Source organism: Contarinia nasturtii, unplaced genomic scaffold, assembly GCF_009176525.2.
Source record: "Contarinia nasturtii isolate CC-2019 unplaced genomic scaffold, AAFC_CNas_1.1 Cnas_scaffold_414, whole genome shotgun sequence".
In the NCBI taxonomy this organism is placed as follows: domain Eukaryota; kingdom Metazoa; phylum Arthropoda; class Insecta; order Diptera; family Cecidomyiidae; genus Contarinia; species Contarinia nasturtii.
This window is the reverse complement of record NW_022197768.1, coordinates 1,801,523-1,827,442: the sequence shown is the minus strand read 5'-3', so window position 1 is coordinate 1,827,442 and position 25,920 is coordinate 1,801,523. Positions and strand designations below refer to the sequence as shown.

The window sequence follows — 25,920 nt, the reverse complement described above, 5'->3', positions numbered from 1 at the left end:
TTTAAACGGGAGTTTCATTATCTACACATAGATGGCGGGCGCAATTAAAATTGACACCGATTTGAACAACGTATATTATTAGTACTGTCAATCAAATTATTTAGATTGTTCATCTCTTCAGTATCTCATATTCATACATGTTACCACGTGGATTGTTGCTCACTTCACGTCGATTTCGATTGGCATGTAAATACAGTCTGTCAAATTAAAATCAGCTGTTTGTATAGATTTTGCATGCATTCTTCTTCGGTTATAGTCGATACGTTCGTTTGACTGTATGCCATTCTAAATTTAACCAGCTAATATTACAAAAACCGATTCTAGTTGGTCAAACTACACATAAATTGAGAGCAGTTTTTTTTGTTCTCGCCTATTACTGCTGCTATTGCGAATATGAATATATCTATTGCCGGCTTTATTTTGTATTAAATTTGTAATTTTTATCATCATCATCTGAACAATAAACGTAAGCAAATTTGAATTTGTCAATAAATTGGTTTGACGCAAAACGAAATCGAACTGCAGAAATTTTTAATTATTTTTTTCTATTTATGATCTCGTCGATGTAGTCGAGTGTTGAAACGCACACATCAAATGGATTAATTGAGCAAGACATCTATTTCTATATGGCTAAAATATTTGAGCTGTCATCCCCTGAATCTAATGAGATAGCGAATAGTGAATCCGAAATTCCTGACATACGCAGCCAGATTAGATTTTATTATAAGCCAGCCATATGGGTGTTTTAGTCTTTTTTATTGCGATTGTTCATCTATTGTACACGCCATTCACAAAAGTTGAAGAAAGTTTTAATGTTCAAGCGATACACGACATCTTATACCATAGAACGAATATATCTCAGGTAATAATAAACAAACAAACAAAATTCTTACATAAAAAAAAAACACAACAACAACATTGATTTCAAATTTCAGTATGATCATCATGAATTTCCTGGTGTTGTGCCGCGAACATTTCTTGGTCCATTGCTTGTGTCGACATTGGCTAGTCCATTAGTTTTCTTTCTACATATTTTTGAAGGGAATAAATTCTGGGCACAATATATCGGTAAATTTTTGATCAACATTTATTTATTCCATAAAATACACATACAGAGGAGAGAAAGAGGTAGCGAGAGACGAGAGTGTAAATAATAATTATTATTTTAATTGTGTTCCAGTTCGATTGACATTGGCCACGTGCGTTGTATTATCATGGTGTAAATTACAACGAGTTGTTCAACGAATGGTTGGCTCATTATTTTCGGTTTGGTTTACATTGATCACAATTACCCAATTTCATTTCATGTTTTATATGAGCCGAACGCTACCCAACGTATTTGCACTTCCGTTAGGTATGGATGTGATTCTACAAACAAACGGAAATTGAAATTTTAAAATTATTTCTTCTACAGTGTTGCTTGCAATTGCATTTTGGTTGGAGCGAAAAAAGGCATTATTTATTTATATGTCAGCGGCAGCCATACTCATTTTCCGAGCCGAACTATCGATACTGTTGGGACTTTTTCTATTGTACGACATTTCATTTCAACGCATTTCAATACCTGAGTGAGTTTGGACATTTTGTTTTTTATCAACTCAAACGGATTTTAATATATTACTATTATTATCATCATCTTGGAAGAGAGCCCGTGTTTTCGCCAATTGAAATTGAATCAAAATTAATAAGTAACCAGTTAGAGTTGTCAACGCCTAAAAATGCACTGTTGTTATCAATTCAATTTGGTGATAACAATTTTAAATATTCATACAGAATAAGTCAATGTTTTGTCCAATGGAAAAAATCCATGAGCTGTGATAACCAACGGATAACCTCTTATTTGAAGTGAAAACATATCTACCTAAAAATAGAATTTTTTTCAATTTTTTTTACATTTCAAATATCTAGTATACACAATTTACAATTCGTTTGTATTCCGTATGTAATGCAAAAGGTAAAGTTTCGTACAATATATTTGCACCACGGTTGAACTGAAAAAATAAATAAATACATTTTTAAGCAGGATTTACTTTTGAGAGGAATAAAAAATTACCTTTTGCATTGCATTGAAACAAACTGTATTCAACAGATGTAATTCAATAAAAACAGCTCCACAATATGCAAGAATGTTTATCATCAAAGCTGAATTCAATGGTGAATTGGTTTGATAGGATTCGGCAAGGAATAAATAAGTAAGGAATAACTTATGTGTTGAGAGAGAGAGAGAGAGAGAGAAAAATCGATTAAATAATTTATAAATTGATGAAATTTATAAATAATGTCAATCAAACTCACTTCAATCAGTAGAATGGCAACAAAATTGGTGACCATCACAAGTAATTGCCATGAAAATATTTTATTCACCTTTATCGAGTGTTCGGTCAATTTGCCATGCAATGAAGTGATATAATTCAATCGTTTACTCAATTTATCGAACAGATCATTTGCACAATTATTTTTCATGAGAAAATTATTTTGATTGGTAATTTTTTGAATTTCACCGTTCAATTGATGGTATTGCATTGAAATGCCCAAAATAAATATATAAAACATATTTGGAACGAGCGTTTGAAGAAAATATGCCACCGATACAATAAAAATGACAAAATAATCCACTCGACCCATCATTGTTTTGCATAAAATTGAACAACAATTGATTGTTGCCATCTGTGCAATGCCACTTGTAATGAAAATTTTACCGACAAACAAAATGCCATATCGTATTGTTTGTCCAGTTGAAATCGAACCATAAAATGGTAACAATTGATCAAACAAATACTTTGTGTCATTCATAAGAATGGTTAATTGTTTGACATGCCAACATTGCATCGTAAATACAATGGTTATGGTGGTCATTGCCAAATAAAAGAATGCAATCACAACCAATGGACTCAAATGTGCGACAACACTCAAACCACTTGTTGGATAAAAATATGAAAAAATTGCCCAAATCAATATCGAATAGAGAATATTCCATTTTGTCCAATTGAATGAATTTTTTCGAGAATCATAATAAAATGGACACAAACCGAACACCTTACAAAACCAATAAAATAATTTTAAAATTTGTAGAAAAATTTGTTTGCGCTTCATTCTGTTTGAACGTTATTATTCGTGTTAATTTTATTTCGACTAAATAATAACATCCAATTGAGTTGTTTGAATTTTTATTATGGTTCACATCAAATCGATTAATATAATTTCGTTCAATTATTTTCAGATTAATTAAATATGCAGTACCAGCTGGAGTAATTAGTCTAGCGTCAACCATTGTTGTGGATTCAATATTTTGGCAGCGTTTACTTTGGCCGGAGGGTGAAGTATTATGGTTTAATACAATACTGAATAAAAGTGCTGATTATGGTGTTTCACCATTTTTCTGGTATTTTTATTCGGCATTGCCGCGATCAATGGGCGCATCACTATTCTTCGTGCCATTTGGACTATATTATGAGAGACGCATTCGACAAATTGTGATACCATCGATTGTTTTTGTTTTTATTTATTCGATTTTACCACACAAAGAGCTTCGATTTATCATTTATGTATTTCCATTATTGAATATTGCGGCCGCTTGTGCATGCCAACGATTTTGGAACAATCGTTTCAAATCGCTTTTTCAAAAATTACTTGCATTTGGTGCGGCCGGACACATTTGTATAAACATTTTATTGACACTATTTTTACTGCTCATTTCGGGTACCAATTATCCAGGTGGCATGGCCATGATGAGGTTTGTTCCATTAATAATAATTCATAAAATTCATTTCGATAATGGACTTTTCAATGAAATTCATAATTATTCACATAGGTTACATCGATACGCATCCAATACCGAAAATGTTTCCGTACATATTTGCAATTTGGCAGCACAAAGTGGCGTCACACGTTTCACAGAGCTTAACAAATCTTGGACGTGAGTTTATTTTTACAGGCACATTTTTAATTCGATTTTTGTTTATTCAATTTTTTTTTGTTGTTGTTGTGTGTATTTCAGCTACAACAAAGAGGAAAATTTGAAAATCGACGATCCGAAATTGCAACAATTTACACATTTATTGATCGAACAAAAAGGAAAATATTATTATGAAAATGAGGATATTCGACATACATACGATGTTATCGATACAGTCAATTGCTTTAGTAATATTGGCGTTGAATATCGATCAGTGTTTCCAATTAAAATTAAAACACGTCCATGTATTATCATTTTACGTCGAAAACATGGCATAATTCCACCGCAAATCGAAACAAATGACAATAATCAAAATATTGATAGAGAACATGTTGAAAATAAAAAAACCCGCACTGAATATCAAAATGAATTGGACACAATCGAAACGAAGAAAGATACATTGCTGAATAGCATGGAAGCAAATGATTATGATGACGAAAATGTATCCGAATTTGATGACACCATAGATGATACAAACGCAATGAACGACGATGATGAGCAAAATAATATCATCGAAACTGATTTAAAGAGACCAACGACAGAAACCAAACATAAACTGAGACGGCTTATTGAAAGGCATTATCATTTTAAGACAACCAAAGTGCTGGCGAATGATCGAACGGACATTATTGCCGCAAATAAACAGAGCATTAAATCAAACATCAAACATATCATAAAAAAAGAGAAAATTAAGGAGCTCATCGAAAAAATCTCACAAATTGATCTGCGAACAGTGTGTAATTTGGAAAAAGAGTCAACCAAACAATGCTTACTGAAAATCATCGACTCTTATATCGAATAATCACACTCACAAAATACGGAATTGTTGCAATTTTTTTATGATCATTTCAATACAAAAGTCTGCTTTTTCATAGTTACTAATTGTTTAAAAAAAGATGGTACATTTTTTCAGTGTATCTAGTTGAAAAGAAAAAAAAGTTTAACGAAACAAAAAATTGTTCCCATAATTCTGAACATGGAATACATTTTGTCAAAAAAATAAATATTTATAAAATAACATCGTGTTTATAAACGGGACTATTTTCTCATAGATTTTTTCAATATATTTGTCAGAGTTCGCAACGGAGGCGACTTTTCAACTCCGAAGCCGACTGAAGCCGAGACTATTAAATCCGACGCCGACCGACGCTGAGATTATTAAATCCGATACCGACCGTCCGCAGAGTCGGCGGTCGGTCGGCGTCGGAGCTCGGTCGGAGTTGCGAACGCTGGTATTTGTGTTGTTTTATTTCATTTTGAACGGTATACACGTCTTGATTATAATAAAACAAAAAAGACTAAAAATGACAGAAAGTTGTAAATCCATAAGAACTCTGTTACAAAATCATTTTTTTTTGTATTGATCAAAGTTGTTTGAGTTTTTTTTTAACCAAGTAATGGAATTAATGAAACGATCAAAGATAATTTCCTTATGAATATGGATTTTTGCACGAAAATAAGCAATCTGTGTAGTTTTTTTTTGTAATTCTTTATTTTCACTGAAGGAATTATGATTTTAACAAACTGACTACTTCAATGTTGTTTCTATAAGGAAATCTATGGTAAGCTGTAGACGAATTCTGCACACCCAACCAAGCCAACGCCAACCAACGACAAGGTAATGTAATATAAGATTTTGTCGCGAGCCCCCCGTTTGAAATGGATTGGAATACCGTCTGGTTTCTGTAAAATGAGTGAAAAAAAGTTATATTTTTTAAAATCGCTGTCATTGACTTAAAGTTAGATAAATGTGTACATACTTGATACAATTTTTGGTCGGCTTTAAGTTTGTAGAACATTGGATGAAGATCTTTTGGGAGATCCTTTTCTCGTTCTTGTTCAATTTCGACAATGGTTTTTTTACCGGTCGACATTTGGCGTAAATTACGGATCGACATCTGGCCGACACGGCATACATTCTTGAAATTGATTAGAAATTAAAATCAATTAAATGAACAACGAACAATAAAAAAATATACAATTATAGTTTCACATTTTCAATATTACGCATATTACGTAAGATAAAACGTAAATATTTTTATGGAATGTCAAACTTTATTTCCAAATCTTATGAAAATTCTTTCATTTGCGATTGAAACAAAATAACACTTTTAACATTTAAATCGGATTTCATTCAAAAATATATTTATTACCTTGACTGAATTCATTTTGACTGCGAAATTATCGAAACTATATGCCAGAATTTTCTTTTTCGCGTGAAGACTACACACCAGATTTTTCTTCTACGATACAAATGTCAGTTGAAAAGATGTCATTGAAATCGTTTCACTGAGTGCGTCCAATGACATCGGTTTAGTAATCAAATGGATTTTTTTAGTACATGAGCGTTTAAGAGCTTTGAAAATGATTTAAAATATATATATATATATATATTTTTTAATTTGTATTTTCCTTTGTCAAAACGAGCGAAAAATATATATATATATATTTTTTTAATTTTTACTCAAAATGTCAATAATTCTTCTTATTTGAAAATGTACAAAGAAACATATTTCAAACGAACGTTTTCTAAAACTGCATTAAACTAGCCCAATGGAACTGAATCATCTGACAATTATTCGTTTGTTGGTAGCTGTGTCATAGAGGTGATTGATGAATAACTGAGTAAATAAAACATCGATTTCAAGCAAAACAAACTCAAAACTATTTACATTTAACAATGGGATTTCTAACAGTTCTTAAGAAAATGAGACAAAAAGAGAAAGAAATGAGGGTTCTTTTGCTGTAAGTCAAATTTCAAATCAAACTTGAATATTTAAGAAAAAATTGTTTATCCGATTTGCCGTCGCAATAGATTCTCTTTGACCATCTGTTAAAATTGGCTTCATATTTGCGGCTGAAAAATGGCAATGTTCGAATTTGTTCGCATGAAAACGATAGAGAAAATTGTAATAATAGTTCATTGAATATTTTATTGAATTTCAGTGGTTTGGATAATGCTGGAAAAACAACAATTTTAAAGCGCTTGAATGGCGAAGACATTGACGCAATTGAACCAACACTGGGTTTCAATATCAATACACTGGAGCATCGCGGTTACACGCTCAATTTTTGGGATGTCGGTGGTCAGAAGTCGTTGCGATCATACTGGCGTAATTATTTCGAGAGTACCGATGGTTTGGTGTGGGTGGTAGACAGTGCCGACAAGATGAGATTAACAAATTGCAAAGATGAATTAAATAATTTGCTGCAAGAAGAGCGTTTGGCCGGTGCCACACTTTTAGTTTTAGCAAACAAACAAGACGTGCCTGGTGCTTTATCATCGAAGGATATTAAAGATGTAAGTTTTATTTACATTTTTCGCATCGACTGAATTTTAACTTAATTTCATGTCATTACTTCTCTTTCATTCAGATTTTGGAATTAGATAAGATTGAAACGCATCATTGGAGTGTGGTGGGAGTAAGCGCAGTAACTGGCGAGAAGCTCTTAGCATCAATTGACTGGTTGATTGATGATATAGCAAAACGAATATTCATAGATTAATTTTCTAATCAATAAGTATAAGTTTGCGTTTTTGTTCTTAATCACAATTAATTCGATTAATTCCGAACTGTGTTAACAATTTAAAAAATAAAACACCATTCGCACATCTTTGTAGAAAAAAAAACTATTAACCATTACATCGTATTTTATGATAATAAAACATTTAATAAATTGTATAAATTAATATAATTTGTCATGTGTTACTATCTCACAAACAAATTCGAATGACAAATGATGTTCGTATGAAAATTTTTTTATATGTCATGGATTATGAAAAAATCTACTGGATTAAATGAACATAAGGAATTGCGATGCTGAGAAAAAACGATGATGTGAAGAGAAGAGAACGGGGATAGGATATGCATTCAAAATCTATCCAAGTTTTATTTACGGCATAGCTGTATGCTTAAAAGCATTTATCATATAAAGCAACGATATATTTTTATAATTACACGTGTAAGTGCATGCACCATGCTTTGCACTTATTTCGAGTGTGCAATTGAGAGTGCGGTGCACACGTTTCATGCCAAATGTTCCGTCCATTGCAAGCGAATTTTCGAATTTAATTTTACGCTCAATACACAAAAAATGAATAAAAGAGGCCCGTTTATTTATATGCCTATAAAAATGTATTTATCAATTTAACGCAAAAACCAAAAGAATGGTTGAAAATAGACCACAGAAAATACATACACACACCGACCCAAACAAACACGATACACATAGGAATACAGTAACCACAAAATCTCGGAATAAAATCACCGCACATATGAGGTAGTAGTGGGACAGAATATTCGAATTGGGAAAACGCGTTCCATTTTAATCATCATCGACGTTACGCTCTTAAATCTTAAAACGTTTTTATTTCTCTTCCAATTTTTATCAATTTTTTTTTTATTTATGTGTTGAACATGGAATAAACGATCATTTCTCCAATGAAGGGAAATCTGAAAAAACGACAATATTCTTAACGTAATAAAAAAAATTAAAAGAGTAAATTTATTTCTTTCCATATTTTTAATATAATACCAATAACAAGATATTATTATTTAGAGATTTCCATTTCAACAGCATTTTACCGTAATATTTATTTTCATAATTCGGATATGACATTTTTTACTTTATTTTATAATTTTAATTTTTTTATGAGAAAAAATGCTGCATTTCGTCTATACAACTATACTGCATAATTCAATTCAAATCTGAAAAAAATTGAAAAAGTTGATTTCTTAAACAATTGTGTGTTCGATGTTTTAAATTAGTTTACTTTTTGTATATTTACATTCTAATCTTCATGATGCTATAGAAAAAATCCTATTCAAAAAGCAAATGACTTACACTATATCTATTGAAAATATCGAGAGGAGAGTATGTTTTTATTCAGACATTACTCAGCCATAAGCGCTGAATAACATACTCTCTTTTCGATATATTCAATAGATATGTAACGTATTACTTAAAATTGTGGCCCGAATGTTCGATCTGTATGTATACAGTTGGAACGGAATATGTAAAGAATAAACGTGACAACTTAAAATTGCACGGTTTAGAGAAGATTTATTCATAATTCAAATAAATCATATTTGTTTTAACATTTAAGAAACAAATAAATGTTCCATATTGCATGGATCTGCATGTGTATGATTTTGGTTGACCGTCCTCTAAGAAAAATAAACTAAAACAAAATAAGCTCGAAAAACAGGTGCAAAAGCCAAACAATTACACAATTTTAAATATGGAATATGCACATTGAAGTTTTTTTCTTAGTTAATGCTTATGTCAACATATTTGAATTGATAACTTACATCATGGCCAATTCCTTTGCAACTCTTACAAAATAAATAAATAAATGCCTATTCTTCAATTTTAGCTGTCACAAATACACATGAGTGCATTTTTCTAATTACTTATTAAAAGATCATCTTCTTTTTGCCTCACACGATACGGAACACACATATCACGTGTTTAGACTGATTAAATGCAATATTTTTGAGCGCCACTCTTATCAACTGTAAGATAATATCAAATTTAAATGAGTTGTCTCTTACATTATTTTCGAGAGATATTGCAAACGTTCATTTAAAAAAAATATGCATATGCAGTCAAACAGAGCGATTTGTTTTATTTGATTCAAACTAAACTATAAAATGAGTAATCAAAAACGATGATGGATTTCAAAATTGAAATGACATCAGTATGAATGTGAGATTTTAATTATTTGAATAAATAAATGCATTCAATTCTAAAACAGTACCCAATATGTGAGCTCAAGCCGAAGCAAAGTATTCAGTTTATTTAGCCACGAAATCAATATAGTATGATTTTCAGGTTTGCGGATTATCCGTAAATTGAACTAATGAGACGTTTTGTTGTTGTTGTCTCTTTTATTTCTCTTTCGATAAGTTTGTAGAATCTAACCTCGCGGAAAATAGGTAATTTTTTCCCTCATCATAATTATGTATTCTGTTTATTATTTGGGTTTGGTTTAGCCATCATATTAAATTAATGGATGCATTTAATATTTTGGCTACGATTCGTAATTTCATCAGAAGAAAACATTGCAATTGTAAAATGAAGTGCAACGACGAAGCGACGTGAAGATGAAATAACGAATCAAACCGTAAAATTGAATACGAATGCAATGGTCGCGGAAAAGATATTTCTTGTGACCAAATTTATTCCATACGTTGCGTTGATGTTGATGTACTTATTTTGTTCACGTTCCATTTGTACTAGTGAACATTGTTGACGTATCGTTTTGGCTGACGATGGATTTGATGTAACGGCCAAAATCTGTTTTATTTTCTACACAAACATGTATGCGACCGATATGAAAGTGATTTTGCCAATTTTTGTCCCGTTTCAATTCGATTTTGGCTTTCGGCAATTAATCCTCAACCGAACGACTTTACATTTAGCATTAACCAATTGCATGTCTTTTTTTTTAAATAACATCAATAGCAACTACAGAATATAAAATAAAATCTTGCGATAAAATCTGCGTCAATACCTGCCAATTAGGTGTTTTATAAAAGTGTTCGCTTTTGATTTATGTCTCATTTAAATGTGTCAATTTATTTCACAAACTAAATTGTGTTTCTTTTGTGAATCTTCGTGGGGTCAATCACGAAATTCTAGTGCATCTAGTTTTTGATAAGATTTCAACTAGAAAACTAGAAAATTCAAGTGCGTGAAGTTGGCTCTAAGAAGTTTTTCATATAAGTTATATGTTATATGGCCTTTGGTGTGAAATTGGCTTCGTTTGTGATGTCATTCTTCGCACTAGATTTACTAGTTTTTCTAGTATTCACTAGCGAGATTTGAATAAGTTCAAATCGGCCAAATACGAAAGATAGATTTTATCAAACTGACTATATACGGTCCATCAAAGTCCAATATTATTCAGAGACTGTTTGTCAGGAGGAGCAAAATATTAAAAATAAAAATATATCAAAAATAATTATATTCATTTTATTTACTTTTATTATTTTGTTTCTCATTGAGATGGAGCTCTGATCCTCTTACGGCTACTTAGAATGCTTCTCTTCACAAATATTGCTCGGAGAAACAGTCGAATTGCGAATGCCAAATAAAATCTAAAATTCGAATTATATTTATGTGGGACTCGAATAATTCCAAAGAATATCATGAGATTCAAATGTTTGAATTAACAGAGTCCAACTGTACCTTTTTTTTACTTATTTAAGCATATAGTGACAGAATTGAGGTGAATCATTTATTTCAAATTTTATATATACATCTCATAATTCATATATTTTTGTGTGATAATCTACAACTACAAGAAATTTTTTTTTGTCATGTCATCCTGTTGATTTAACAGACTTTTTTACATGAAAAATATCCGACCATAGTCACTCGATTAGGTACCAAATTAGTCATTTTATTTGTTCATTGAAAATAAAAAGACTTCCATTTTCGTATCACTTTGTATAAACCGTTTTATTTGTAGAGGAATAAAATCCAAGTTGAACATCAAATTCACGAGACTAAAAGCGCAAGCAAGCAAGCAAACTCACCAGAATGAAAATTAAAATGCATTTAGATCTGTCTAATGTGTTGTGTTCGTAGACAATTTTCTACAGAGCGCCGGCAAAAGATTTACTAAATTAACTGTGAATCGCACATACTTTGTAAAATAAATGTTCTTGGATGCGGAGAGTGAATTCAGTGTGAATTATATCCAATAGAAAGCTAATGTGTGTAATACTGATGAAATCAATACTTGTTTTGATAAACATATTTTCTTGCATTTTGATTTAAAAAAAAAATCATTCGAATCAGAAGAATTGACCATCATTCGTAAGAATTTAACAATTTATGACGCAAGCTCGTATTCTGAGGTATTTGCATCATTTATGTCTGACACACTTGGTCAATATCCATTGGTATTTTTGTTTAAGGTGATTAAGTGTCAATAAATAAATGAAATGAATTAAATTCGTTCGTAATTAAACAAAGTTTCGAGTTCTCTCGGTCTATGTAATCGAGCGTAATAGTTTGTATGCTGTGCGCATTGCGATTTTCGTCGGGCATTTAATTACTACAATTTGTATTTAATATATACAAATGCATGTGCAGCAGCCAAACCATAGTATGGAGATGCATTTTCATTTTGGGGCCTTTTTGTTTGTTTCTTTGCAGTTTTTGCCATTGAATATAGTGTCTAGTCGCCAAATCGCATTTTTGATTGACGCTGACGCGGATGGCATATGATTGGGTGTCCTCTTCTTGTTTATTTCGTCCCGTATCCTCATATCATACAGTTTCATTTACTTGCTGCTTTTTATTCAGCGATCAGTTCACGTTTTTTTTCTCCTCTCTACGTAAAATTACCTTGAGGGCGAGGCATGAGGTAGCACATCATCGCGCTGATTTGTCTTATTTTATTTAAGTATATATCTTCTTCTTTTTTTTACTTTAAAACAAGTAACAAACCAAATGAAGCCTGCAATGAGATTGGTTACCGAATCGAATTGGTGGATGAAAGAGAGCAAGAGAGAATGTCGAAAAAAAAGAAATGTTCAAATGCCTAACATTCAATCGTGCACATATGCATACAAATAATTTGTGTTTGGCTCCGCCCACTGTACGCTCAACACGATCGACGATGGTGTACGTACGTAAAAGGCAGAGGCACATCTTATGATATGTGATGATACGATCATGACGATTTTATTCAATTACTTTTTTTTTCATTTTGGGACAATATTCACAATTTCAACGTACAAAAAAATTAATTCGACAACTGTTACAGTAATGCTGATCATGACGTTGGTCTCGTGCACAAAAGTATCATTTACTTCAATACAAATAAAGGGTACAACAAAAGAGTTTTTTTTCTAATTTACAAACAATTTCAGCGGGACGAAATATTTTTAGCGGATCATTTTCAAGAAATTTGGAATGAAACCGGATCAAAAACTCAGGAAATAGTATATTCATATTTATTTCACACAGAGAAAAATGAGTAGAAACTATTTAATACATCTAGTGATGCGAGATCGTTGATGGGTCATTGGTTATTGATCAATTTGCCGTCGTATTCATTGAAAGATGAAGCCTGTGCTCATAAAGTGTCACTTAAATGATGCAAAGGAACGAATCGATCGAACTTACTAAAGCATTGTGTGAGTTCCTTTCCGACACATGCTTGTTTCACATAAGATAAGATCACCCATGCACATCACATTAAGACTACTAATTCGAATATGAGTGAATGAATATGTTGTATATTGAAATGAGAAGAAGAAGAAAAAAAAAACGAAGAATCTGAAGATTTGTTGCGGATTGAATCGGTTGTTCGAAACAAACCGAACGAGCCGAGGCGAGGCGAGGCGATCCGAACCAAGCCAACGATCGAAAACACCAACACACATTGTGGGCAAGAACGAATTTCATTCGAATGCGCAAGAAGGCGCATCATTGTGTATGCGTGCATGTATTGTACGCCTATGTTTATTTCATTCATTCATTCATCATCGTTTTCTATCTGTCTCTGTTTGTCGTTTGCTATGAATATTGGTGTTCATGTTTTGAATGTGTGTATATGTAATTGCAGCCAACCAACTAATGCGGCATGGTTCTAGTTCCTCTTTGAACTTTTGAATGAGATTCGGATAAGTGAAAATAGTATACAGATGACCCATGAGCAGTTTAGTATTGAATGAAGTTCAAATGCGTCAGCATTCATATGAGATACGTTGTGTGTTTGTTGAGATTTTTCTAATTTCAATATTGGATGAAGAGAAACGTATGAGAAATTCAAAATCGACGGTCGTGCACAACAAGAGAAAAAGCAATTCAATTTACCGTAGACACACAGTTAAATGATAGAAACAAGAGAAAACAACAGATACAGTTTGATCATACGCAACAAAATTATCGGCAGCGAATTTATTTGACGAATCGCCAATAAATCGGATTGATCGGTCGAAGTGAAAGCGAAGAAAAGAGAAGAAAAAAAAAGAAGAACGAGAGCAAACGAGTGATTGTGAACATCAAAAGTAACATTTTAACGATGACCTATAGTGACAAGAAATAATCGGTTTATCAATTGTTGTGTCCTTATGTTTCAACCAGATACATGTTATTATTCAATCAAATGGAACGCACAATTTTTTGGTTCACCAGCGATTAATTACAAATGATAACAAAACGAAAGCAACGAAAACCAACAATTAAATACACACTCATACAACAACACAGCATCAAGCATCAACTAAATATTTTTTTATCAATTTTAATTAAAATAACAATTAATTTTTGTGATTTGTTTTATTTTGATTACATTTTTCATTCTCTCTCTCTCTCTGTCTCTCTCGAGTCTCGATACGGTTTTTTATGTGAACAAAAACGTTCGTAGTAAATAATTTTAAATGATTCATTGAGAATTGAATATTAGTTAAATTTGAGAAAACCAGTGAATTCATAATTGATGTGACATAAACAATTTGCATAGACATTGTTTGGACGAGAAAAAAAAGGGAAAAAAGACTCGAAAATAAATGACATATCGTCGCCTTGATCGAATGGAATAAGTGTTTGCCGGATTTTTTTTTTAATATTCCGAAAACGATACGGTCGCCGAACAATTGGTCGAGAAGAAATTTTTCAAGTGTTGAAAAGCCGAACGAAATTGATAGAAAAATCAAAATGGATTTGGGTTTGTATTTTCTTTCCATTGTTTTGTTATGAAAATATAAGATAAAAATAAAAGAATAATTAATTGTGAATTACATGCGTGTAAAACACAGCAAGAGATTTTCATTTTTTTTTGTATTACATGATGAGAAAATGTAAGGAGCAATCGAATGCGATTTGATTAAGTAAAGTCTCATTCAGTAAATGTGATTAATTTGCGTCGCAAAGTTTTCACGTTTTCTCATTTGTGGTCACATTTAAAATCAACATATAAACAATGTGAAAAATGGTTAAGCAGAATTGTGTTATCATCTGAAATGTAGACTTTAAGACTTTGTGAGCCAATTCAACAAAATTTTTTGAAACAAATCATATCGAATATCTATGGTTTTGGATTAATTTAGATTTTTTCATAACGTTGATTGGCTTTCGATATCTTATGAAATAAAATCATATCTTAAAAAACGAAGAGAATAATAAGAAAAGATATGAAAAATCATGTCGAACATGTGTCATTTTTTCGCTCTTGATAATTGGTCAAAATGACGAAAATTTTTACCAATATCAACTGAAAATTACTAAAACACGGTTTCGTTGAGTGGCGATTAGATGTTCCGTATTGTAAACGATCCATTCAATGAAGAGCACGAATTTGTCGTGTCGATCTGAACTGATTTGTAATCAAATTAGTACATTAAATAAAACATGTACAAACCGCTATTTTTGGTTTCGTTTTCAAACATTTTTTTTTAAATTCTTCATTCGATATTAAATTGAATTGTTTCAAACACACAACTGTAATGCATAATATGGACGAATATAGGTGTTATATGAGAGTCTAAATGTACGGCGTATTCGAGCATATTTATTAGTAAACAGTGTTTAATTTGAAAGTTAATCACCTATCAGTTAAATCAAAGATTAATCTTTAACACATAAGAGAAATTTTCAGAACAAAATCGAATGAAAATTGGCTTTAAAACCCATTAAAAGGTGTCAGTTATGGCAATTACTTTGATTGTACAGAACAAGTGGATGGAGATAATATCACGTTAACTACTTCTTGACATTGATCAATCGATGCGACACCGAAAGAAACCACACCAAAAAAAGAGAAGCATTCCTAGTTTTCCTCCATAAAACCTCAAGGATGTAGGCAGTCTGCGTGCGGTAAGCACGTACATTGTATTTTTAGAAGATTTACATAAGTACTTTGAATAGAATGTGTTAAAAAAAGTTGAGAGAGAGATAGGGAAAGAGCGATAAAATAATGGAGTAAGAGAAGTAGAGAAAAAAAAACTACATGTTAATTTACTAATTTTCGAAAAACAGTGAAACCCCATCGAAAGGTAGCCGTGTTCGAAAGCAAATAATGAGCATAATAATTATTAATTTACATTACCTTTTAATGGCATTTGAACAGTTAGACTTGAGGTTATAAGTAGCTCTATTTGAACTTTTAAATGAGTAAATAACACAGTAAATATCATAAAGGTAATGTTTACAAAATGATATCTTCAAATGCATTTAAAGAAGAAAACACACATGTACACCAACATTTGGGAGTGTTCGCGTAATATCGCTTATACGATAAATCGACACCCGCCACAAAATATAGATGTATCCCTCTTCTTTATTTTCCTTTCTTTTGACTCTTTCTCTGTATTTTCACTCTTCATCATCTTCTACTTCTCTTTTTTTTATTTCATTGTTAATTTTTGTTGTTGTGCAGCCACTCATGGTCATGATGTGTGTGTACACAATAACCAGTGCGCATTTGTTTTCCATTATCCCGTGTGGGCTGGCGTCAGTATTTTGCTTGATCAACAATACTATATGGCTTATTGAAATTGACACAGATAATTCTTCATCAATTTCAATCGGTGTTCATCGATATCGCCAATGTAGACAACGCACATTTACGTTGTGTATGCATTACACATTATGTCGCCAAACGAAAGACACAAAAAGCGACAGAGACAAAACAAAAAAAAAAGAAAGAAGAACAACAACCGAAGAATTGATTTCTCGCCTGTTCTCTCTCTCTCCCTCACTCGCTCACTCTGTGTTCAAGCCTTAAGTGAATGGCAATATGTACAGAAATGAGTATTTGTTATGCCGTCATTGTGTTGAAGATTATTATTATAAAACAAATAAATAAACATACAAATGAATCAGGTATTCCGTAGTGTGTCAGGCGCGCAAGCACATCAAGCATCTTTCATCAAGGGATTTTAAAAAGCGGTAGCGATTTATGTTTGTTAAAAGTTTGTTAGCATTTTAAAAGACGTTGCGATCGAAGCATCAGGAATAGCAGCATCAGATTGAGAGAGAGAGAGAGAGATAGATAGAAAAAAAAGGTAGATGTTTATTTGGGCTCACCACGCATCAATGGCCAAACACATTCAGCAGCTAGACATTCGATCATATTCAACACGTTGTCATACTAATTCATGCCAATATGAGCGCATTCGCTTTTTACTCTTTTTTATTCTCTGTGTCTCTCTCCTGAAATATCTATCGAAATGGTTTGTTTGATCACCATCACAGCTTAAGCATGAAGACAAATCGGCACATAAGTTATTTGTCGCGGCCACTTCCCTTCGACTGGAAGGTTGTTGTCATTAGGCTGTATTTTTTTTGGTGTTCTGTCGTTTCTTTTCTTTCGGCATTCATTTGTGCGTTGACTTTTGCAAATAAAGCATATAAAGGAGACATTTCTCCATTTACTCCTTCTTTTTGTTCGAGAAATGAAATGCAATCACATCAGAAGGAGAGAAAATATCCAGACGGTTTTACAAGAAAAGTGAAGCACTAACGGCAATCTTTGATGCCACACAATTTCTGGCAAAGGATACAAATATTATATCCGGAAACGGTCGCGATTTGCAAATAAATTCCCCCCATATAGCAACGCTTTGATGAATCTTAAATTCGCTTCACATATGGCTATTTAGTGACATTTTTCCACACAAAAAAAAACATCTGACCGCACTTTTTCATTTGAACTCAGAACTGTCAGGCTTAAATCACAACGTAGAATTTATTAAAAAATTATTTAAACACATCATTAAAATTAATATGTTTAATTTTTAACTTGATTATCACTGTTGTGTCGGTCGATTATTGACTTCGGCGACCCAAAAACAAGACGAACACAAAAAATGTAAAGAGAAAGGAAATGAAATGTTTTCATAGTTTATTATAGCAAATCTTCGGCAAATGGAGCCCAATTGTGTATTTTGTTGTTATTTCCTATTCAAACATTCGACGCTTGTTTGACGTTTTTTTTTGTGTATTCTTTGATTTTCTCCGTTTTCATTAAACAAAACAAATAGTATTATATAGTCGGCTCCCGGTCGAGTGTGTACATGTCAACAAAAATTAGTGATGCTCATATGCTCACATGCTACCGCAGACAAAGTAAGTGTGTGTGCGGGTATTTTTTTTCTCTCTCTCTCTCTCTCTCTTGCGGTGCGATCAACACATAAAGTAGCTAATACGAAAAGTAAAAGAAGAAAGAAAAATGATTTTTCGGTGCAACATTCTTCCAATGGCAAAACTGTCATCTTTCATCATTTTTATGGTGCCGCTAAAATTGACGGCACATTTCATTGCAAATCTCGCAAATGTAAATTATACAACGTATAACAGCATTTAAACTGAATGAATCGTAAAGATAATGATATTTTTGTAGAAATAAAAAAAAAACCCACACCATTCAACGGATTTCGGGAGAAATGAAACCAAAATGCAAATTACTATGTAGTCAAATGATATTTGATTTTATTAATCAGCATTGCGATGGTGCATGTCAAATATTTTTATTGAAATTCCATTGTAATTATTATTGAATAGTAAATATTTTAATGGATTATTGCGTTACATATTTAATTAGCTTAAACTTTGAACTAAAATGTGTTCGTTTTTCACTTGACACTCGTTAATACATTCGGCACGAGCGAAGCGAAAACTCCCCATTCATCATATAGTTTTGTCATATTCTATCAGGAATGTTCAATGTGTATAAAAGTAAGGTCTGCCATCGACGTATGAAATGAGAGAAAAACGGTTCTAAATCGAATTGATACGATACAGAGTGTGAATTAAAAAAATGATGATTGTCGTCAATGAAAACGTTTACAGTTGTACAAATTAGCATTAGTGATCGCGATCGATCAAAAATATCCGTGTATACAACGAATACAGCACATTAACGTCAAAGTCGCTGATGCTCACAACGGACAAGAAACAAAAAATGAAACGATATGAGTAGAAACCAAGAACATTTCTTATCAATTTTAAACTGACACATTGAATAACCTCTCACAGTAAATGTTACTCATTTGATAATGTACGCTTTCGTTTTTGAACGAATATTCAACTCGACTTGACTGTGTGCCTTAGTTTTTGATTTGAGCCAAGAAAATCATATTCACCCAACTGAAATGAGAGTATTTACGATGAAAACGCTACAAAACGCTACAAGTGGCGGGCAACAAATAAATGTCTGAATAATATCGATTCCAACGGAATTGAATCGAGAGTAAGTAATTGATTTGATTGATTTTCCATGCAAAATGTACTACATTTGATGACCACATTTTCACATTGCACCAGTTGCAATAAAGTTAAGAGCCGCAGTGATTTATTATATGCTACAAAGATTAACGGCCAATTTTCGCATTGTTGTATGGTAAAAAGAGAAAACAAATGAAAAAAATCACAGCCACTTCAAACAGAAGTGCCACATTTCTATATACAACAATTTCGCATGATATTTAAAATTCTCGGTGTCAACGGTCCATTGTAATTCAAAATTAATAGTTTTTATTACTAACTTTATTCACGAGAAAATTGTGGTTTTTTTGTTTGGTTCTGTAACATTTTGCTGATTAATTGTTATTTGTTGAACTTCAGCCATTAAATCGTTAATTCGCTTTTCTTTATGTTTTCACGATATGCGTTCTTTTCTTTCTTTTTTTTCTCTTCAATTTTCTCTTTTTCCTCGCAGAATCCCAGTCACAGCAATATGGTGAAGTAAATCAATTGGGTGGTGTGTTTGTGAACGGTCGACCGCTGCCAAATCAAACGCGGCTACGCATTGTCGAGTTGGCTCGTTTGGGAATTCGTCCATGTGATATATCACGACAGTTACGTGTCAGTCATGGCTGTGTATCAAAAATACTAGCCCGATATCACGAAACCGGTTCGATTTTACCAGGTGCAATTGGCGGTTCAAAGCCACGAGTCACAACACCAAAAGTCGTTAGCTACATACGAGAATTGAAGCAAAAGGACCAAGGGATCTTCGCTTGGGTATAAAATTTTATACGTATATTTCTATTACAGTAATGTTTTATCTACAGGGTGCGTTTCATAAAGGTGGAACATTTAGCTACGTTTCGTATTTTGGATCAAAAGAATCTGTTTACGAATTCAAAAATTATTGAATTATATTTATGTAACACTTCAATTAACGCACCCTGTAATGAGTAAACCATTCACTATATTCCCAATATGATTCATGAAAATGGGAAAATCTTCATCGAATTTTGTATGTTTAGTTTGATTGTTAATGAAAATAGTACAGACCTTTAACAAATCTAACCTGTGGGGAGTTTTTAAGAAAAGAAAAACAGGTTATAGAATAATGTTCGTTTGATCTTCAAAATTCAACGATCTTTAATCAGTTAAAATAATAAAATAGTTAACCAGTAGTATAAAATAGAATCACTTTCTATAAATTTAAGACTTTTTGCTCGTTTTTGAACTTAACTTAACCTTATTTTGGTCTTTATCATATTGAGAATGATATGAATGAGTTCAATATTTTAAAAAAGATTTACTTTCAGCAAAATATAAACAAAAAGATATAAATCAGTTATGTGCGAGCTACATTTTACAGTTTCAAAAACAAAAAATTCTCTAGCAAATCAGACAAATTTTCTTTTTTTTTTTTTTTTTTGGAAGTCACTTTTTGAGGCGAAAATCCCTAGCAAATCGAAAGAATTTTCTCCGCGAAAAACCCTAGCAAATCGGAAAGAAATCACTCGGAACCAAAAACCCTAGCAAATTGAAAGAATTCTCCTCAATTTTCTACATTGATGAGCTAAAAAAAAAAAGGTCTTCACTTTTTTCGCGAAATTCGAATAATTTTCACGAAAAAATTTGTCTCATCCAAATCACAGGGGGGGTAAAATTTAGGTATTAAAAGGAGAGTTTCATATCTATTCAAAATATCGAGAGGAGAGTATGTTTAAATTCAGACATTACTCAGCCATAAGCGCTGAATAACATACTCTCTTCTTGATATATTCAATAGATATGATTGATGACACTTGCGTGTATTATTCGCCATGTGTGATTTGGATGATAAAGAATGGGAATTTTTTGATTCTGATTGAACCAGTCGATACAAAAAATTGACCAGCATTTGAGAATTAAAAAAAAAATTATTTATTTTTTTTGTCATTTTTTACGATTTTAGTAATAAATGAGTTAAAACACACGGACTAGAATTTAATTTGGAATTGAACAGAGTTCAGTGGAATTGAATGGAATTGAAAGAATTGAATCTAGTACTGCTTCGCCCCTTGGTGCGCTCTGTAAATTTAAAACAAACACAAATAACCTATGTCATTAAAATACACCAAAAACACCATACCAAAGCATCCATTGATGCATCACTTCGCATGTCGTTTTATGTCAAATGGACAAAACAATTGCCGATCATTGTCATCACGATCGTAAACATCGTCATCATCATCGTGCGAATTCTTCTCTTTTTGATTTTCAACCTTGTGGCTGAGCTTATGCAGTGTTAGGCTGCTTTGCATTTTGAATTCTTTGTTACAAACATCACATTTGTATGCTGTGTTGCTGTGGTGTGAACCCATGTGTCTCGTGAAATATTGTTTTCGGTTAAGTTCACTTTTTAAACTCACTTCAATAATTTTTTGGTAGTGCAGTCTTTGTCGCATTTGGTGCACCTATTTTTTGTATTTGCGTTGTTGTGGGCCGTTCGGATGTGGTTATACAAACTTGGTTTCGTAGTATAACGGTTCGCGCATTTTTCACATTTGTATGACAGTCGCTACTGCCGGTATACTTCATTCTTCCATAAATATCTTTGTCTGTAGTTGCTGTTGTTGTTGTTGTTGTATCTTTCTCTGTGAATTTTATTTAATTACTCTTTTTAAAATAAATAAAAAATTAGAAAAATTACCGTCCGCGCGTTCAACCATTGATGCAGTCGGTGTTGACGTATATCGATCCCGAAATGTTATTTTCAACCTTTCGTGGAGTTTCAAACCTCTTTGGTTTAGGATTTTGTCCTTCTTCAGTTTAAATTTCAACAATTTTGGTGTCGAATAAAAATGTATATCGGCCGGTGTATCGCTGTTCGGTTGCGTGCTTGTATGTTGCTCATATTTCACCCGTTTATAACCCGTCAATGATTCCTTGATTGTCATTTGCCTTTTTAAATTGTCTGCATTCAACGGCTTCATCGTCGATTTTTATTTGTTCACGTTTCGGAATTACGCTTTTTTGTTTCATACACAACCCATATAATTCATTTGCGGAGTAATTTTGACGATGGCGGGACTGTGCGGAGTTTGGCGGAGATGACATACAAACTCTGTGTGTACGAGGGTAATAGCACTTCTATGTATGTGTATCATTCTTAAGCAGATGATTAGTAACTTAGCTGTGTGTACGACTACTAAGATGTTCGTTTGGACAAAATAAATCTATGAACAGCAAAGAATGCTGTTGCACTCGTACACACAGCATTTGCATGCTATCTCCGCCGAACTCCGCACAGTCCCGCCATCAACAAAATTGCTCCGCAAATGAGTTATATGGGAAACACTTTACACTCGCCCTCTTTATTAATATAATAAAATATATTCATAGAAAATGTTGCTTTCCGCCTAGTTGTTGTACCGTTAGCAAAAAGAATGATATCAAGACTCACAAAGATGTTCTTAATGTAATTATCTTTCGAATCGATAAGTTTTTTTTCGTACCTTTCGATCCAAATGAACTTCTCTTTTCTTCAATTTGTCAGATTTTGTAAACCCTTGTTCACATTGCGCCATTTAATGGAAATGGAAGGACAAATAAAAATTGAATTGGTCAAGTGGAAAATTAAAAGATATATTGCAGATTACATATTTCACAGCTCTGTTGAGAAGTCATTTCTTTGACAAACATTTGAAGAAAATCCTACCGGAATTTCCCAATTGTAGAAAACTATTTTCTTAGCCATCAAACTTGAACAAACATACAAAATTTGGGAAGAAATGTAATGTCAGTGCAACAAAAGATTCATACTAGTATAAGTATTAAATATCTGAGTTTTATACTGAGGACAGTTCTATCACTGATAGAGATATAGAGATATGTCAACGAACGCGTTCGTAGAAAGAAATGTTCGTTCGTATATTTTTTTTTGGTTCGCGTTCGCTTGCGTTCGTAAAGACCCGCACTACGAACGAACACGTTTGTTCGTAGAGTGGAAATTGTTATTCGCATTTGTACGTGTTCGTAACAGACATTATATTGAGATATTTTCAGCCAGATGTCGTCAGGAGCTGAAATGGAGTTAAAACAATAAAAGTGATTGTAGCAACGAAAGTGTAATCATAACCATCACTTCTATTGTTTTCACTCAATTTCAGCGCCTGATGATATCTGGCTGAAAAAATCTCAATATAATGTCTGGTTCGCACTTCGCAAGGATAGCCACTACGAACGAGCGTGTTCATTCGCAAAAGGAAAATTTTGTTTCTCGTTCGTTCGTTTTCGTGACGAACGCGAACGAAAACGAACGTTCGTTGACACCACTATCCAAGAGGATATTCATACTAGAAAAACTAGTGAAACTAGCAGCAACTAGCACAGTAGTGCGTGAAGTTGGTTCTCAGTAAAAAAAATGCATACACATTGTATATGAAGGGCCAATTTCACGCACTATAAAAACTAGAATTTTTTTTTGAAACTAAAAATTGCATGAATATCTCCTTTCTTTATTTATTTTTATTTCTATTGATAATTTTTTTTAGGAGATACGCGATCGCCTACTTACCGAAGGGGTTTGTGATAAAAATAATGTGCCAAGTGTTAGTTCGATATCACGAATATTACGCAATAAATTGGGAACGGTGAATCATTCAAGCCATGCAACCAATCATCATTCACATTTATATAGTTCGATTTATTCATCGTATCCGTATACATCGTTAAAATCAACAACAAACGCATGCAATAGCCCATCACCGCCTCAATCATCAGCCGTACCAAATGCATACTGTTGGCCATCATCACATTCGGTCAACGATATTTTAGCCAGTGTTCATCATCCAGCCGCTTTGCTATGTGGCACATGTCCGACCATTTTACAAACAGTACCAACAACAACACAACATCAAATACCGTCGGCTGTTGTGGCCAACGATCAAATTCAATCGACACAACAAGTATCCTACAATACGTATCATCATATGTACATGCAAAACAATGGCATACCATTACATCATGGACATGGTAATCTCAAAACTCCTAGTAACATATAAACAGAGTTTATCCATCTTAAATAAATAAAATCTACTTCAGTTCACTCCATTTCACCATCAATGACCGTCAACAAACCAATATAGATGAATGAATGGAGAAAACTCTCAAACTATATCATTGAAATCATGATTCGATATTTTTGGTATGAAAAAGTGAAAATGTAACATTTCTTTTTTATATTTATAACTCACTGATTTAAAATATTTCTTATGCCGTATAAACGAATCTATAAAATGTTTGTCTCGATTATCAGTAGATATACTGAGTTTGACAAGTAAAAAAAAAATATATATATAAAAAATATTTACCTTTTTCATTTTGCCATCTACAAATCTTAAATATATCGTTCTAGGTTTTTATTAAGCCAAATTGTACATAGATACCGGCCAGTTTCGTTTTAGAATTGTGTAATAGGCTTTATATTATAAATTGGTATAACTAAATGTAAAATTGCAGAGAATATAGTGTCGTATACGCGAATGGTCACTCATTGTCAGACAGTTAACACATACTCAAACGAAAAAACGTGAAACATTAATAAAAAACTAGAGCAAAAATCATGTGTTCGATTTACCTGAAAGAAATCAAATGAAGTGTACATTTTTATAACTGCGAACAGCATTATAATTGAAAAAAGACGACAAAGAAATGAGAAGAAAAAAAACGGTCCTACGAAAGTACACAAAAATTAAACACATCCACTTTTTCGCTGAGTATATTTAAGATGATTTATTTTGCAATGCTATGCCAATTTAAAGTTTCATTCTCTTTTTTTTTTTTTGTAAATTTACATATTGAAGCGTAGGTGAGCGATTGAATCGCATTTAAAAATGGTTGACTTTTCAGGTCAAAGAGCCATTTTGCGCATCACACATGTCATATAGCAAGAAATCAAGACTTGCTAATGAAATACATCGTCACGCACATGTGACAATCGTTTGATTCCATCCAAAACGATACTAAAAACAGATTTGAGTGAAAATGAAAAATGCTATGCGACAAATATGAAAAATCCATTCAAATTGCGTTTTCAACGAACAAATTCTTGCTAATCTGCATTCTTAGTTGGAAATACCAGTGAATGATCTTTGCTATTTTAATCAACAGTTGACAATGAGCAAAAATGAATATGCAGTAATGAGAAAGATGAATCAAACACAACAAAAAAAATGTTGTTTTACTTTAACCATCGTTCTTGAATTGATCAATCAATATATCTTAGTGCGTGATTTAATTTTAATGTCGACTCTATTCAAAAAGGTGAAATAGTACACCATGTTTTTATTTAAATCATGTGCATACTAGTCGTATTAATAATTCGAAGAATGATGCTTTGTCAATCGATTACGATATTATAAAACAACAAACAAGAAAATGTGTTCGAGAATTTCGAAGGGATTTGATGAGAAAAAAAAAAAACATATTTAAGCGCTAATAACTTCATTGATGGAAAAACAAATAAAAGCTTTACTGCTCATACATGGGATTCGTTAATATAAGTGATAGTGTATGCTCTTTGGTGCAAAATTAAATGAACTTCTGAATACAGTTTAGAATCTCTATTAAGTTAACTTTTGAAAAAAGTATTATAAAAATGAAGAAGAAAAAAAAACAACAACAAGCCATTATTATTAGCTTGTTTTGTAAATGGCAAGCAACGCACACTGTGTGCACCACAAAATTGCCGAAAAAATGTGTTCTGAAGAGCACAAATG

At 32.5% G+C, this 25,920-nt stretch overlaps 4 protein-coding genes across 4 annotated transcripts; 3 read left to right on the top strand and 1 right to left on the bottom strand.

Moving 5' to 3' along the window:
• Positions 1-189: 189 nt before the first annotated feature.
• On the top strand, positions 190-4,973 carry LOC116338790 (probable Dol-P-Man:Man(7)GlcNAc(2)-PP-Dol alpha-1,6-mannosyltransferase). The gene is made up of 8 exons (XM_031764269.1): positions 190-466; positions 570-862; positions 936-1,068; positions 1,181-1,354; positions 1,415-1,568; positions 3,221-3,733; positions 3,812-3,916; positions 3,998-4,973. The coding sequence occupies exons 2-8, from the start codon at positions 737-739 to the stop codon at positions 4,755-4,757; spliced, it is 1,965 nt and encodes a 654-aa protein (XP_031620129.1). The 5' UTR covers positions 190-466; positions 570-736; the 3' UTR covers positions 4,758-4,973.
• A 449-nt stretch (positions 4,974-5,422) lies between these two features.
• Positions 5,423-6,230, bottom strand: LOC116338703. The gene is made up of 3 exons (XM_031764119.1): positions 6,109-6,230; positions 5,716-5,874; positions 5,423-5,638 (listed from the first exon to the last, which is right to left on the bottom strand). The coding sequence occupies exons 1-3, from the start codon at positions 6,121-6,123 to the stop codon at positions 5,513-5,515; spliced, it is 300 nt and encodes a 99-aa protein (XP_031619979.1). The 5' UTR covers positions 6,124-6,230; the 3' UTR covers positions 5,423-5,512.
• Positions 6,231-6,528: 298 nt separating this feature from the next.
• On the top strand, positions 6,529-7,646 carry LOC116338680 (ADP-ribosylation factor-like protein 2). Its single transcript, XM_031764089.1, has 3 exons — positions 6,529-6,700; positions 6,902-7,256; positions 7,331-7,646. The coding sequence occupies exons 1-3, from the start codon at positions 6,636-6,638 to the stop codon at positions 7,460-7,462; spliced, it is 552 nt and encodes a 183-aa protein (XP_031619949.1). The 5' UTR covers positions 6,529-6,635; the 3' UTR covers positions 7,463-7,646.
• A 5,985-nt stretch (positions 7,647-13,631) lies between these two features.
• LOC116338831 (paired box protein Pax-1) lies at positions 13,632-25,623 on the top strand. Its single transcript, XM_031764338.1, has 4 exons — positions 13,632-14,645; positions 19,638-19,942; positions 23,695-24,175; positions 24,245-25,623. The coding sequence occupies exons 1-4, from the start codon at positions 14,636-14,638 to the stop codon at positions 24,286-24,288; spliced, it is 840 nt and encodes a 279-aa protein (XP_031620198.1). The 5' UTR covers positions 13,632-14,635; the 3' UTR covers positions 24,289-25,623.
• Positions 25,624-25,920: the final 297 nt, after the last annotated feature.

Bases quoted from the DNA above. Each gene is read 5' to 3' on its own strand.
- LOC116338831 (XM_031764338.1), top strand. The intron at 19,943-23,694 runs GTATAAAATTTT...AATTTTTTTTAG, and splicing joins ACCAAGGGATCTTCGCTTGG to GAGATACGCGATCGCCTACT. The intron at 24,176-24,244 runs GTAATCTCAAAA...AATCTACTTCAG, and splicing joins ACCATTACATCATGGACATG to TTCACTCCATTTCACCATCA.
- LOC116338790 (XM_031764269.1), top strand. From the start codon at position 737: ATGGGTGTTTTAGTCTTTTTTATTGCGATTGTTCATCTATTGTACACG. The intron at 1,069-1,180 runs GTAAATTTTTGA...ATTGTGTTCCAG, and splicing joins ATTCTGGGCACAATATATCG to TTCGATTGACATTGGCCACG. The intron at 1,569-3,220 runs GTGAGTTTGGAC...AATTATTTTCAG, and splicing joins CAACGCATTTCAATACCTGA to ATTAATTAAATATGCAGTAC.
- LOC116338703 (XM_031764119.1), bottom strand. The intron at 5,639-5,715 runs GTATGTACACAT...CTCATTTTACAG, and splicing joins CCGACCAAAAATTGTATCAA to AAACCAGACGGTATTCCAAT.
- LOC116338680 (XM_031764089.1), top strand. From the start codon at position 6,636: ATGGGATTTCTAACAGTTCTTAAGAAAATGAGACAAAAAGAGAAAGAA. The intron at 6,701-6,901 runs GTAAGTCAAATT...ATTGAATTTCAG, and splicing joins GAAATGAGGGTTCTTTTGCT to TGGTTTGGATAATGCTGGAA. The intron at 7,257-7,330 runs GTAAGTTTTATT...TCTTTCATTCAG, and splicing joins CATCGAAGGATATTAAAGAT to ATTTTGGAATTAGATAAGAT.